At 55.8% G+C, this 14703-nt stretch overlaps 1 protein-coding gene across 1 annotated transcript in view; it reads right to left on the minus strand.

Moving 5' to 3' along the window:
• Positions 1–2973: 2973 nt before the first annotated feature.
• The window catches only part of SLC9A8 (solute carrier family 9 member A8), a 76232-nt gene continuing 64502 nt past the window's right edge, over positions 2974–14703 (minus strand). The window contains 3 exon segments of the mRNA XM_082362751.1: positions 2974–8183; positions 9494–9640; positions 11742–11962. Coding sequence (XP_082218877.1) covers positions 8076–8183; positions 9494–9640; positions 11742–11962 — 476 coding nt within the window. The 3' untranslated portion in view covers positions 2974–8075.

Here is a 14703-nt window from a genome sequence, read left to right on the forward strand (position 1 = left end):
TAACCTTATGGGAGTTCCCTTGTATGTTATTTGTCATTTTTCCCTTGTTGCTTTCAATAATATTTTGTCTTTAATTTTTGCCAGTTTGATTACTATGTGTCTCGGCGTGTTTCTCCTTGGGTTTATCCTGCCTGGGACTCTCTGCGCTTCCTGGACTTGGGTGGCTATTTCCTTTCCCATGTTAGGGAAGTTTTTGACTATAATCTCTTCAGATATTTTCTTGGGTCCTTTCTCTCTCTTCTCCTTCTGGGACCCCTATAATGCAAATGTTGTTGCATTTAATGTTGTCCCAGAGGTCTCTTAGGCTGTCTTCATTTCCTTTCATTCTTTTTTCTTTATTCTGTTCCACGGCAGTGAATTCCACTATTCTGTCTTCCAGGTCACTTATCTGTTCTTCTGCCTCAGTTATTCTGCTGTTGATTCCTTCTAGTGTATTTTTCATTTCAGTTATTGTATTGTTCATCTGCGTTTGTTGTTCTTTAGTTCTTCTAGGTCTTTGTTAAACATTTCTTGCATCTTCTCGATCTTTGCCTCCATTCTTTTTCCAAGGTCCCGGATCATCTTCACTATCATTATTCTGAATTCTTTTTCTGGAAGGTTGCCTATCTCCACTTCATTTAGTTGTTTTCTGGGGTTTTCTCTTGTTCCTTCATCTGGTACACAGTCCTCTGCCTTTTCGTTTTGTCTACCTTTCTGTGAATGTGGTTTTCCTTCCACAGGCTGCAGAACTGTAGTTCTTCTTGCTTCTGCTGTCTGCCCTCTGGTCTGAATAAAAGTTCTTTGTGAAAGAAATAGAAAATATCTTCAGACGAGATCTTAAAAGTTACCCATTATCCTTCCACTCAGAGAGGACCAAAGTTCTCTCAAACTTCGTACCTATCCTTGCACATTTTTTCCTATATACACACACATCACTTTAATTTTTGGAGGCTGATGCTATGTATGTTGTTTTGGAATCTGCTCATCTGACTTCATGAAGTTCTTTCAGTTAGGATTATTTTTGTTGTAACATAAAACCCAACCCGAATAGCATCAGCAGCAAGAACACGTATTGTCTCCCGCAGTGAGCTCTGGAGGGAGGTCGGTTCCAGGACTGGTTAATTCACTGGTCCGACAGGGTTGTTAACAACTCAGGGCCTCTGTCTTTCTGCACAGCAGGTTGGTGAGGCCTTCCCTTGTCTCCGAATTGCTGCAGCAGGTCCGAGCACTGCATCCTCACATAATGGGAGGCAAAGGCCAGACTGTGGGAAGAGGGTGCTTCCCTTCTTTCAGTGACTGTTTGAGTGTGAGGAAACGGTCCTGGAAATTCCCTAAGATGTTGCTTCATTCTCCTGCCGGAATTTGGTCAGAGGCCCATTCCTCAGCATTCTCAGGCGAGGGGAGTGGAATGACCATAAATGGCTTCATCTCCCCTCAGCTCCCCTGGGGGTCAAGTGGAGGTCATGGGGCCCTCAACTTTGTGTGTGACCCTCCCCTGCAGCTTTCTGGCCTCTAAGGAAAATACTTCTTCCCTGGTTTGCTCCCCTTCACCCTGAGTGCTTTTTCTAGACATTGAGAAGGTTGAAATGTGAATGAAAATACCCAGTCCCACTCAGGCTCTGCTCACCTTTACTACCAGGGTTCCATTTCGTCCAGGCTGACACTCTGCTCGTTTCCCAGCCTCCCCTGCAGCCATCAGTGGCCTGGGAAGATTCTGCTTTATATGTGCCAGAGGCCCATCACTCCAGTGCCGCCTGTTATCTGCACGGTTTCATTAGGGTGGAGGAATCCTTCTCTGAACCCAGGTCTCTGTCACAGGGGGAAGGGAGCTGAGGGCCACGTGCGCCTCCTACCAGCCCTGCTCCCTGACCGGGTTCCCTGCCTGACGCCAGCAGGCATTGGTTTGGGCGTGCAGTTGGCAGTCCAGGTAGAGGAAGGGTCCAGCATATGATTTATTCTCCCCCCACCCTTCCTCCTCTGGCCTGGGGGTGGGGGTAGGGGGTGGGGATGCATTGCAGGGTGGAGAGGAACTAGAGTTCCGGTTCTGGCCTCCCTGTCAGGAGGCTCGTGCCTGGGGTCAGGACAGGTTCTTCTGCCTGGTTTCGTTTATGTCACGTGTATGTTTTGTTTGCACCTGTTACCGTAAGTAGCTTCAGCTGCCTTCTGGAAGCATGAGAGAGTATAAACAAATGGAGCCTCCAGACTCCCCATAGATACCGCCACCAGCTTCCATCTGACTCGCACGGCTGTGTGGGTTCAGAGCCTGGTTTCAGTCAAAGGCCTATCAGAGGCCAGTCTGCAACCCCAGCAGGGAGGAGGGCGGCTAGCCCAGCGAACCCCAGGGAGGACAAGTCCCTCACACCTGTGAGGAAGCAGCTGTGGCTGGAGGCTGGAGGCTGGGCCCGAGCTGAGCCCTCCTGCTTGGCCTCACGTCCTCCTCACTGAGGGACTGTGTGCTTAGGCCATTCAAGATGGCTGTCTCCTGCTCTCTGCACATCCCCTGCTCGAGCAGCCCCTGCTTCCCTCACGTGACTATCCAGTCCTCTTAATCATAGGGCTCAATTAGTTCCTGGTAACCGAGCCCACCTGACATCAATCCCCCCTGTAAATGGCAGCCTCCTTCTCCCGATGTGGTGAGGACTGCTGCCGTGTCCTGGTGTCCCGTCCGATGGCTGCTGCACGCCGTGGGGTTTTGCTCCAGGACCGTTTGTTAAGATCCCTCTATCCAGCAAACCGTTCACGTCTCTGTTGCTGTCTCTAGGCTCTTTCTCTGGTCTCAAGGCTGGGCAACTACAAGGCTTGTGGGCCCGCGGGGTCCAGCCCAACAGGGACAGGGGCAGGAATTGGGCCCCAAAGCCTGCACTCCTGCCCACTAACCACTGCGTTGTGCCAGGCTTCTGGCCGCAAGAGCCGGGCAGGCGTGGACAGAGCCGAGTCTAGGGGGGCGAGACCCAGGCCTCTGCAAAGCCACGGAACACAAACACAGAAAGTGGGTCTGATTCAGCAGCATTCATTTTTATTTCTAAATAAGAATCCAGTGACATTACTGTTTTCCATCCATTTCTGAATTCTTTAAAGAGTCCAGTGAGACGAGGTAGAGGCTCCAGCAGAGCAGCTGCAGGTCCCTCCACCTCCGACCCACCTTCCCCTCCGCAACCCGCAGCCCCACCAAGAAGAGCAGCAAATCATTTCTCAGGAACCAGGACCTAACAACTGCCTCTCACATCTTACTTGGGGGAGGGCAAAAGAACAAGCCTGACCTTCCCAATAGTCCTTATATCAAAAAGCTGTACTTAAAAAATCCTTCATTTTTACAAAGAAAATTACTCAAAAGAATACAAGATTCTGATTAATCTTGAGAACAAATCAAGCTTTGCAGGAGCTGTACTGGAGAAAATGTTAAAGCCTTTGGTAGCCACGAACCTAACCTTCGGTAGTCAGCCGAGCGAGTGAGGAGCCTTCTCTGGCCCATGGGCCTCCACGGCTCCTTAGAGCAGCGCTGGGGCCTGGAGAAGTGGCTCTTCCGCGTGGCTGACCAGCTCCTTGGACAGGGTCCCATAGCGCTGACGGGTGACCTTTCTCTCTTGACCACCGCACTGCACAATCCCCATCGATCCCATGGCTACGGGGCCCACGGCTGCGCTCCGAGCGCTCAGCTCTCTTGCCCTGAAGCCAGGACGCTCACGCAGAGCAGCTGGGCAAAGACCAGCTCCTGGGTAGGAAAAGCCACACATTTTTTTCCCCTCTAGGATTAGGGACTGTGTCGGCTGGGGTGCGAAAGGGTGAAACGGGGTGGGGGAAATTAGAAAGTCTTCTTTCGTAACATGGGCGATGACGGTGAAGTCCCTGAACATCCAACTCCATTTGTGTGAGAAACGGCAGGAGACTAAGTGGACGGGAGTGTGGCTGCTTATCCGAAGCCGTCACTCTGACTGTGGTGTTTTCATTTAAAACATATCGCCTGCCTGGGGCTTTGGAGACTGCGTTCCTGGTAGAACAACTTCTTAATGATTCTGGCTGCTCTACTGGGAACGTTTCAGATAATTTCCTACCCACCACCCAGCAGGAGAATCACATGCCTGCATTCTGGAGGGAATGGGGAAGGAGCAAAGGATCTTTCCTCTTTTTTTGGCATTTGAAGTCCTAACTGACAGTCAGTCATTGCTGTTGAGAGAGATTCCTTCTCCCACTAGAATCAGGGGTCAGTTCTAAGGCCAGAGCCCCCCTAAGCCACGCCTGCACCTTCCCGCACCTTTGGTGGCCCGGACCTGGCTGAGGAGAAGCCAGTCTCCGCCCGGCCCCACCCTCACTCTCCCCACCGAAGCAGAAGAGGGATTCTGGCTGTGGCCTCCCCGCTGGGGACTTTGCCACATGTGTGGACCCCCGTGGGAGTGCAGACCTGAGACCCCGGAAGGCCACCTTAGGCAAGGGCTTGAAGGAGAAGGCTCCCCACTCACCAGCCTTTCCACACGCCACTGCGCACAGAGGAATCTGCAGGCAAGTCAGGGCCTCCCTAGGCTGACTTGGGGTACTCAGGGGCTGCCAACATTCTGGGCCCCCAGCCTCACATCAGCCGGGGCCCAGCCAGCATTCCCAGTGTGTGGCCTGGGGGAGAGGGTCTGCCCCTGGGCTGAGTGAGCACCAGACGATGGAACTGAGCCACCTTCCGCCTGGCTCTGTTCCAGCTCAGCCCGAACTTGGTCTCCGGGTACCTAGGAAAAGCCAGCTTCTTCTCCTGGGAGGCCTCACACGCCAAGCCTCTGAGCATGGTTACTCCCAGAGGTCCTACAACCACAGGGCTGCAGAACACGTGATATATTCCAAGTCCCCAATCGTAGGGCCTGCTGCGGAGGGGCTGCTGGGGGAGCCTTGGGGTGGGGCCTTAGTGCTACAGAACACCCCAGCTCCCCAAGACGGCACGTCTTCAGAGTTCACTGGCTAGCCAACCAGCTTCCCCAGAGGCACGCACTGACCTTACAGCCTTCACCTCCTCCTAAAGTATTACCTTCTCTCTGTGCTATACTTCTCCTGTCCCATGGCCTAGACCTAAAAGAAAACGTGTGTGAAGTTATAGTTATGCTGGATTTTTTTAATCTTCTAGGCATATATTGCCCCAAACAATAGAATTATTAGGAATGCTAAAGGTAGACAGCATTAATTTTTGATTCTCAGGCAAAGACATCTGAAAAAAGTCCACCAGAGGTGAACAGACAGATGGCTGAGGCACACGGGGCGCCCTCCTCGACGGGGGAATGCCCTCCCACGCTGCTAAGCCACTACTTGGCCAGCAGAGGGCAGGAGCAGCTCACGGGACACCCAGGTTGGCGCTGCTCCAGGCCGGGCAAGACTCCCCCAGCCACCTGCACACAGCCAAGCCTTGGAGACCTCGCCCCGCCCCCGCGTGCTTCTCTACTTAGTGTCACTCTCAGGTCTCAGCTAAAAGTGGGAGGACAGGTGGGACCTGGTGACAAAGGGCAGTCTGAACTGAGAAGATCCTGTTTTCATTATTTAATCTGTGAACTCACAGCCAAAAAAATTTTTTTCCGGCAAGCTATTGAGTTTACAATGCAACTTACACCTCGGAGATCAGACTCTGAATTTCAGGGGGAAAAGTCAGTGACTTATGAATTGGAGAATGAGAGAACAATCTGGCCTCTGATCCCTGCCCCCTCCCCCATCCCCTTATGGACAAAGGTCCCCTCCCTTTGACCTCTTCTCTTTTCCACTAAAAAGAAACAGGAAATGATGGAGCCTGGAATTATGCATGGCATTAATCTTCCAGTGGGGATATTAGGTGAAGTAAAGTAATCCTATTTGGCTCAAATTATGGGGTTAAGGTGGGAGATTACAAAAAGAAATGATCATATTTTAGCTCTATCAAGTACAAATTTACTGTTCATGCATAAAAAGGAAGCCATGTGCCCTCCTGCCTGACTGGCTTTACGCTTACACTTCTGGGGCAAGGGAAGGGGTTAGGGCAGGGGCCTGGCCTCGTGGGCTGGGTACATGGGTCCTGGAGGGTCCCAAGGTCAGTCCTTCCTCACATCCAGAGCCACGCTGCCTGAGGCTGAGAAGATGGAAACATATTTGCCGCCAGCCCAAGGTCCACGCTGGCCCACTGTGTCCGAAACAGAACCAAGGACATGCACATGATGAATTAAACCACGCCAGAGGGTGCTGAGTCCCGAGGCTCCAGCTGAGACGCTGAGCCACATATGGAAACTGCCAGAGGCCTGTAGATGGGCACAAGCAAGCAGGTAAAGACTTGTTAAAGGGCCGGTGAAGGGGGTGGATGCGGGGAAGTCAGAAACCCCATGTCCTCTGGACATGACTGGCAGCTCCTCACCTTGAGATGGCCCGGGGGCCCCGACCATGGGGCCGGGGCAGGTGTGTATGTGTGTGTGCACGCGCGTGTGCGTGTGTGGCCGGGGCAGGTGTGTGTGTGTGCGTGCGCATGTGGCCGGGGCAGGGGTGTGTGTGTGTGTGTGTGTGTGTGTGCGCGCGCGCGCGCGTGTGCGCATGTGTGGCCAGGGCAGGGGTGTGTGTGTGTGTGTGTGTGTGCGTGTGTGGCCGGGGCAGGGGTGTGTGTGTGTGTGTGCGTGTGTGGCCGGGGCAGGGGTGTGTGTGTGTGTGTATGGTGTGTGTGTGTGTGTGCGTGTGTGGCCGGGGCAGGGGTGTGTGTGTGTGTGTGTGTGTGTGGCCAGGGCAGGGGTGTGCGCGTGTGTGTATGGTGTGTGTGTGTGTGTGTGCGTGTGTGGCCGGGGCAGGGGTGTGTGTGTGTGTATGGTGTGTGTGTGTGTGTGTGTGTGCGTGTGTGGCCGGGGCAGGGGTGTGCGTGTGTGTGGTGTGTGTGTGCGCGCGCGCACAAGCACTCTGTGAGCGAGTCCTGAGGTAGCAGTGGCTGCTCAGGGATTGCAGGTGAGACTCACGTGCATCTGGCTGCAGGCCACTGGAGTCCTGGGGAGGGGTGGCAGAGGAGGAGCATGGGGACAAATGGGACCCAAGATGGTAGAGAACTGGGAGAGGGAAAAAAAAAAAGATGCCGATGAGCACTGAAGGTGCAGCAGGTAAACGGTGGGCAGAGCCCAGGAAAAGGGGCCTCTGAACAAACAAGGACCACTAAGTAAGGAATCGAGGTCAGGGAAGGGACTGCTAGGCTCTCACCACTTTATAAAAGTGCATGAATTTAAACTGAATTCTAAGACAGCAGCTGCTGGCCAGCATAAACCCTGTAGACTTTCCCTCTAGAGAGTGCTCTGACCCCACAGAATAGGGTCGCTCACCCCCTAAAAAACCCAGGGATACGGCTTCCATTGGGGCTCTAGAGAGGTGCCTGTGCCCTCGTGCTCGGTTCCAGTGTAAACATTCACAGTATTCCCAGAGAAGGGCAGTAGCTGCCTGCTGCCCAGGGAGACAGCCTGTGAGGTGCCAATCAGAGGTAAAGAGAAAAAGGTCACTCAGTTTCTCTTTCTCAGGGAGTGCAAGCGACATCACGAAGGGGAGTGTGAGGTTTTCAAGGTTTCTGAGCCTGCCGCTTAGGTGAGAACCGCTGCTGCTGAGGGCGGAGGCGCCTTGATGACGCACAGGGAAGCGGCGGCCGGCTCCTCGCCCTGCTGGTACCGACACCCGTCCAGCAGGGAAGGGTCCCTGTAATGAAGGCAGTGGCCAGGGATGGCGGCAACGGCACACCACGCTCCCGGGACGCCCTGCACAGTGGGTCCACAGCAGGATTTCTCCTCTCAGGCACCTCGGCGTGACAGATGACTATTCCCCGGCTACAGAAGCAGAAGGAAACATTTACCTGCAAAGGTGGTCCCTCCAATCCGCGGGCTGGGAAACCACCCTGAGGGAGAGGTCCAGCCCAGTGAGGAGCGGGGAGAGGGTGCTTCAGGGCAGCCGGCTGGCTCCAAAGGCCTGGGAGGTCCTGGGTTAAGACGACAGTGGCCTGTGCGTCACCCTGCTTCCATCCACCCTAAAGAACTGCCAAATGCACACGCCTCGGGGGCCCTTGCTGGGTGTTCGTCCTGGGAGCCGTGGGGAGGCTGGATGGCGCTGCTGCGGCCCCGGTTGCCCGGGAGCCACGGCGTCCCACTCGGTCACAGCAGCTCCTGCTCGTCGTCCTCGGAGCCTGAGGGGCCTTGGCGCACCTCTTCGTACCACTTGTTGGTGAGGGTTTTCATCTGGATGCGCCCGTGGTGGAGGTCCTGGGGCGGGAGACACAGCAAGCCCTTGTCAGTGGGTCTGGCTCAGGGTCAGGGTTGAGGAAGGGAGGAGACGGGAGGCAGGGTGCACGGCCACAAGCAATTTCAAAGTGTTAACTGACTAACCGCAAGCTGGGATCATTCTTTGTGGGGGAGGAGATAACGGGAGGTGTCACCCTGGAACAGGAGTAGGAGGCAGGATGGCATGATGTTAAAAAACCTGGCCTCTGGAATCAGACACACTTGGGCTCTGCTTCCAGCTTTGCCACGTACTGGCTGTGTGACCTCGGGGGGTTACTTCACCTCTCTGGGCCTCAGTCTCCCCGGCTATCAAGTGAGACAACCCGCTGCATCTACTGCATGGGTTGCTGGGAGAATGAAACGAAGCAATCATGAAAAACGTCTGGTGCAGCGCCTGGCTCACAGTAAGAACTCACGTGCTGACAGCGATCCTGACTGCTGAAGGAGGGAAAACGGGGCTCAGAACCAAAGCGGGGCAGCAGCCAGGAGAACCCCTCCCCCACCCTGCACGGTGCAGGATGACGGTTTCAGCAAAGCAGGCCCAAGCTGGTCCCTGAGTGTGTCACTCACTGTCAGGCCAGTGGTGCCTGGAGGGGTGGAGCGAGAGCCCTGAGCCTTGGGCCACTGTCCGAGGCCCTGGCAGGTCTGAAATTCCTCAGCTCAGATTCAGTAGCCGATCAATGTCCCAAGTCTATCATCCAGGAAAACCAAACTGGGTTAACAAGTCTATTATTAAACTAGCACTAGAGACTTCCCTGGTGGCGCAGTGGTTAAGAATCCACCTGTCAATGCAGGGGACACGGGTTCGAGCCCTGGTCCAGGAAGATCCCACATGCCGCGGAGCAACTAAGCCCATGCGCCACAACTACTGAGCCTGCGCTCTAGAGCCCGCAAGCCACAACTCCTTAGCCCACGTGTCACAACTACTGAAGCCCGCACACCTAGAGCCCGTGCTCCACAACAAGAGAAGCCACCGCGATGAGAAGCCCACGCACCGCAACAAAGAGCAGCCCCCGCTCGCCGCAACTAGAGAAAGCCCGCGCGGAGCAATGAAGACCCAACGCAGCCAAAAATAAACAAACAAACAAACCCGCATTAAATACGGCAGGAAGGAAAAACAGCAGATGCAGAGTGCCGCAAGCATATCCAGCCCGCGAGGCTGGGAAGGAGAGAAAGCTGAGTGGGGAGAGGCCCCCACCCAACCCGGCATGTGGGTCTTCCCTGCCCACCCTGCTCTTGGCCACTGCAGGCCCTGAGGGAGGAAGGCAAGGGACCCCTGGCCTGCGTCCCACCTCCTGGGTCAGCCGCCGCGTGAAGAAGGGGTTCAGGTACTTGGCGTCCAGCCACAGGAAGCCTTTGAGGTCCTGCCGCCTGATGTAGTGGGCTTCGTACTCCTCCTCGGTGAGCTCCGACAAGTGCTCCGACTCGATGGTGTGTCCCTGCGGCGGGTGGGGAAGGCAGCCGAAGGCTCGTCAGCTGACACCTGCCTGGAAGCCCTCACACCACCCAGCCTACCTCCTCGCAGCTCTTCACCCCGCCCCCCGTGTCCCCAACCCTAACGGTGGCAGCAAGAGGCCTCCTGGGAGCCTGTAGGGAGGCGGGAAGGTGTGTAAGAACACGATGGACACCCAGGAAAATCAGAATTGTGAGTAAGTTGGAAGCTCAGGGCTGGGGCTTGGTCTGTAAGTGCTCCAGGTGGCTGGCTGTGCGGCCAGGACTGGGAGCTGTTCTAGGCTGTCTCTTTACCAGTGAACTGAACGAGGGAGGCCGCTCTTGTCGTTTTTTGCCTGCAGAGGCCCACTCTGGGTGCATTTGCTGGTCATGTGGATGCAGCGGGGAGGGATGTGGAGAGGGAGGGAGGGAAGGACCACCCACCCTCTGCAGGGGTGACCAAAGGCAGTTTTGCATTGCCGCCCCCAAGCGCAGGTGTACCCCGGGTGTAGGAGGTGGGAGAGAGGGAGGGGCAGGGAGGGCATTTCCCTGCCATGGAGCAGTGCTTCTCAAACTCTGGCCGGCATCGGAATCATCTGGAGCTTGGGGAGCCACAAAATGCTGGGCCCACTAGGCCCACCTGCAGTTCCTGATTCAGCAGGTCTGGGAGGGGGCCCAAGAATGTGCATTTCTAACCAGCGCCCACCGATGCTGCTGGTCCAGGAACCCCACCTTGACAACAAGTGATGGAAAGTGGGGTGGTTAAGAGTCTGTGTGACCACAGCTGTGTGATTTGGTCTCTCTGTGCCTCAGTGCTCTCATCTGCAAAATGGGGATCATGAGACCATCTGCTTCCTGCAGGTTATCAGGGACAGTCCAAGGAGAGCGCAGGCACCACAGAAAACATGCCCTAAACAGCAGCTGCTCCCCGCTGAGCACACATTCTGGTTCTACCAGAGCTGTGCTTGGCTAAGTGTGGCTGCACCTCCCGGCAATTCATCAGAAATGCAAATTCTCTGGGCGCCCACCCCAGACCTGTAAGACCCTGGAGCCCTCCACCAATCCTGACACCCACTAAAAGCTTTGAGAACCTATACTTGAGCTTTGGTTAAAAACAGACAAGAAGGCTGGTGGATGGGGGTGGGGGGAGAAGGGCTACAGAGAGTGAGGAAAGTTCTGTGAGCCAGCCCTCCCTGAGGTCATCTGAAGGTTCTCCCAGCAGCACAACTCTGGCTGGAGAGGCCGCGGGCAGAGACTGGAGGCCAAGATCCACCCAGACTGGACTTTCCAGAGTGAGAAGTGGGCCACCTCCCCTTTCCCCACCTCTGGTTGAGGATTTCTGTGCCTTCCATGGCTGAGTAAAGTTACTGATGGCCTTGAAAAAGGGAACTAGAAAAAGATGCATTTCTGCAAACGTGTGTGCATGGAGCAGGGGGTGGTGCAGGAAGGCAGGACAAGAGGCCGGGGCTCCACAGCCAGGGCCCAAGGGAACACAGGGTAGGAAAGGCACAATCACAGTGACTCAGGGCAGGAGGGTGGCTTGGAGGAGGCAGAGGTGGGCAGGGGTCCGGGGGCCTCAGGCTCGCAGCAGCTGGCCCTGGGCACCTCCACCCCCAAATCATGCCCTCGCCTGTCCTCAGTGGAGGGCCCTCTCCCGTGACCCTCCAAGCCTCTGTGAGCACTTTCTCCTTCTCCAGCCCCAACAGGAGGCTTTTAGTAGATGCTAGGGAATGATATGATTTTGTCATTTTGTGATTTTGAAACCCTCCTTCCAGTCCCGGCCTGATGGGGTGGTGTGGTTACTGGCAGGGGAGGAGCGTTACTGGAAGAGTCTGCTAGGGGTCTATGTTCCTACGCCACTGCCTCCGTGGCTTCACGAGGCCGGCAGACAACCCACCCCAAAGAGCCACGCTTCAGACCCTGAGTCCAACCTCCTTGTCACTTTGGGAAGCTGGTGCGTACGTGTGTGCACGTGCCGTGCGCCCATGCGTGCGTGCCCAGGGACGGATCATCCTCAGATCGTGTCTCGTTTCCATTTTCTGGCAGCGAGTGGGGACCCACCCTCTGCCCCTGCCCACCCGCCTGCCTGCCCGCCCGGCCGTCACTCACCATCTTCTCGGTCTTGCTGAGGTTGACGTCCTTCTTGTTCCTGCGGCGCGCCCTGGCGTCCTCGATGTCCGCGAAGCGGATGAGGGGCATGGTGCTGCCGCCCAGCAGCAGGATGGTGAAGAGCACGATGCTGATGGTGGTGGTGCCGATGAGCTGCCGCTTCTCCATGGGCTCCAGGTCCAGGTGCAGGCTCAGGGCGTAGGGGATGGCCCCCCGCAGGCCTGGGCGACAGTGAAGGGAGTAAGAGGGACGGAGGCAGGCGGGAGGGGGCAGCGGTTCTCGGGAGATCTGGGCCCAGGCCGGCACCACGGCTGCTCGACATTCTAATGCACCCACTGGAGAGTGCGAACTCAGCCTGTGAGGCTCTGGGGTGTGAGAAAAGCAGGCGCAAGGAACGGACGCTCACCTCCGTTCCCACTTCTCAGGGCGGCAGAGCGGATCGGGTGAGGTGACCTGCCCGGGCTGTGACGCGCCGGGCGTGTGCGTGTTAAGGATTTATCAAGCCCAGCGCTTACGTTTTAGAAACACGACAGCTGATGCAGACGAGCCCTCCCTGTGCGTGCCCGGCCCTGTGCTACGTGCTCCGCGGGCACGACCTCATCCGATTGTCACAGGAAGCCCTGTAGAGCTGGTCCTGTTATTCTCACAGCGCACAGATGAGGCGCCGAGACTGAGAATGAGGTGTCCTCCCAGGGCCACACGCTTTACTGGCAACGGCACAGAATGCCATTTGCCCAATGCCCACTGTAGTGGAGGATGCCAGCCCCGCGGTGGCCAGCAGCTCAGGGGACCGCATCACGGCCTCTCCCTTACTTCCTGTTTTGGTTCCCTGGGAGGCTGCTGGCTGGACTGAGGGGTGTGGACTGAGCTGGGAAATGGCACTTTCTCTCTAAAAAACTTCCTGGCTTGCCTGGTGCCATACAGGGGGGACAGGACCTCCCAGAGCAGCAGGGAGGAGAGACGTCAAACGAGGACTCGTGAGGGTGAAGGCCTGAAGGAGAAGGGAGGGCGGGCCGAGCACACAGTGACAGGATCTGACCCAGACGTGGAGGCCAGCACATCACAGCATGATGAGGGGCTGGCTGCTGCAGCCCAGACCCTACATGGGGACACAGCGGAGCGGAGGGAAGGGGGTGGAATTAAAAGAGACACGGGGAGCAGAAGTAACAGGTCACAGGAGCGAGGGGAAGGTGGGGTGACCAGGGAAGGGAAGGGCCTGGAGGATGCCCGGGTCCTAGGAGGCTTGCTGCGCGATGGTCTGGGCACGGGGTCAGGAGTCTGGCTCCTGGGTCCACCCCCTGGCCCCCTGCTTTCCCTGGGGCCTCCCAGGCTGGCACGAGGAACTAGACACAGGGCCTGCCATGACGGTGGCCCGAGGATGAAACGCCTTGGCATAGGACAGCATGTGCACACAGTAAACACTTCGTAAGAGGCAGCCACGTGTTATTGTTTCCTGTGGAAGGAAGGGGGATGCTGGCAAACAAGCAGGTTGGGCAGGAGGGTAAGTTCCGTCCTAGACAATGAGATTGCAGTAGCTCCACAACATCCAAGGAGGATTCAGACGCTGGAGTCTGGATCTCAGAGGGAAGGCCTGGTCAGAGGAAACAGCTTTGGGAGGGTGGGAACCAGATGGAAGTTGAGGCCACAGGACAGGTGAGCTTGTGAGAGCGCAAGAGATGAAGCAGGTCTGAGGCTGAGTCCTGAGGAAGCCAACATTTACTGAGGTGCCGGTAAAGGCAGATGGGGACCTGGACAGGAGCCTGAGGAGATCCCAAGGGAAAGGAGCGGAACCAGAGCATGGCCTGGAGGCCAAGGGAAGAGGAGAAGAGGGTATCCTCCCAGTCAAAGGGCAGGTCGGTGGGAGGAAGGAGCCCCAAGCCGAGGCGGCGGGGGGGATGAGGGCTAACCGGTGCCCGCCAGGCCTGCCTGCGGGAGGCTGCTGGTGACCCAGGCGAGGCCAAGTCCAGCCCTGAGGACAGGAGGTGAGGAAGTGGAGAAAATGGGCAAGAAAAGCTCGCTCAAGAGGTCTGGCCACGATAGGAAGAGATGGGGAAGCAGCTGGAGGGGATGAGGAGCAGGGGTTTTGGCTGAAGTTGTTGGTTTTCTGAGGGGAAAAGGAGAATCTTCCACTGTTGAATGATGGAGGGGCCAGTGAGACAGGGTGAGGGTCCAGGAAAGAGGGCGGGAATGGACGGAGGGAGGCCTGGACAGCCTGAGGACACCCGGAACCAAGAGCCCTCCCTGTTTAAAACCACCAACCACTTCCCTGTAGAGTCTCTCACGACACCCCCCAACCCCCAAAGAGCTCACATACTTTGTAAAATGCCCGATACATTTCTTAGATTTTCTTCCAGATTTTCAAGACCTTGGATCAACTACTTTACGATTTTTTTCCCTCACTGGCAAAAAAGATTAAGAAAAAAGTTTCTCTCACTGTACACACATATATACACACCTACCTACCTATATCTGTCACACACACACCTATGTATGTATTTTAAACAAGGTCTTTTGAAAAAGAAGAGAAATCTGCGAGAAATGTACAGATACGCTGTTGGAGAGAAAACAGCTTACAAAGCATGTTGCTATACCCTGACCCACACAGAAATATTTTAATTATAATATTTAATCAAGAAAGCACAAAGAACTGGATGTATTGCTTCTAAGTAAATTTAAAGATGTCTACGGATCCAGTTCTTTAGGAGTCAAAGATTTATGGAATCATTTCCATCCTTTAAAAAGTAGAGGAGGGCTTCCCTGGTGGCGCAGTGGTTGAGAGTCTGCCTGCCAATGCAGGGGACACGGGTTCGAGCCCTGGTCTGGGAGGATCCCATGTGCCGCGGAGCAGCTGGGCCCGTGAGCCACAATTACTGAGCCTGCGTGTCTGGAGCCTGTGCTCCGCAACAGGGAGGCCGCGACAGTGAGAGGCCCGCACACTGCGATGAAGAGTGGTCCCCACTTG

The sequence above is a fragment of the Balaenoptera borealis genome (assembly GCF_965194805.1).
Source record: "Balaenoptera borealis genome assembly, chromosome: 16".
NCBI classification, from domain to species: domain Eukaryota; kingdom Metazoa; phylum Chordata; class Mammalia; order Artiodactyla; family Balaenopteridae; genus Balaenoptera; species Balaenoptera borealis.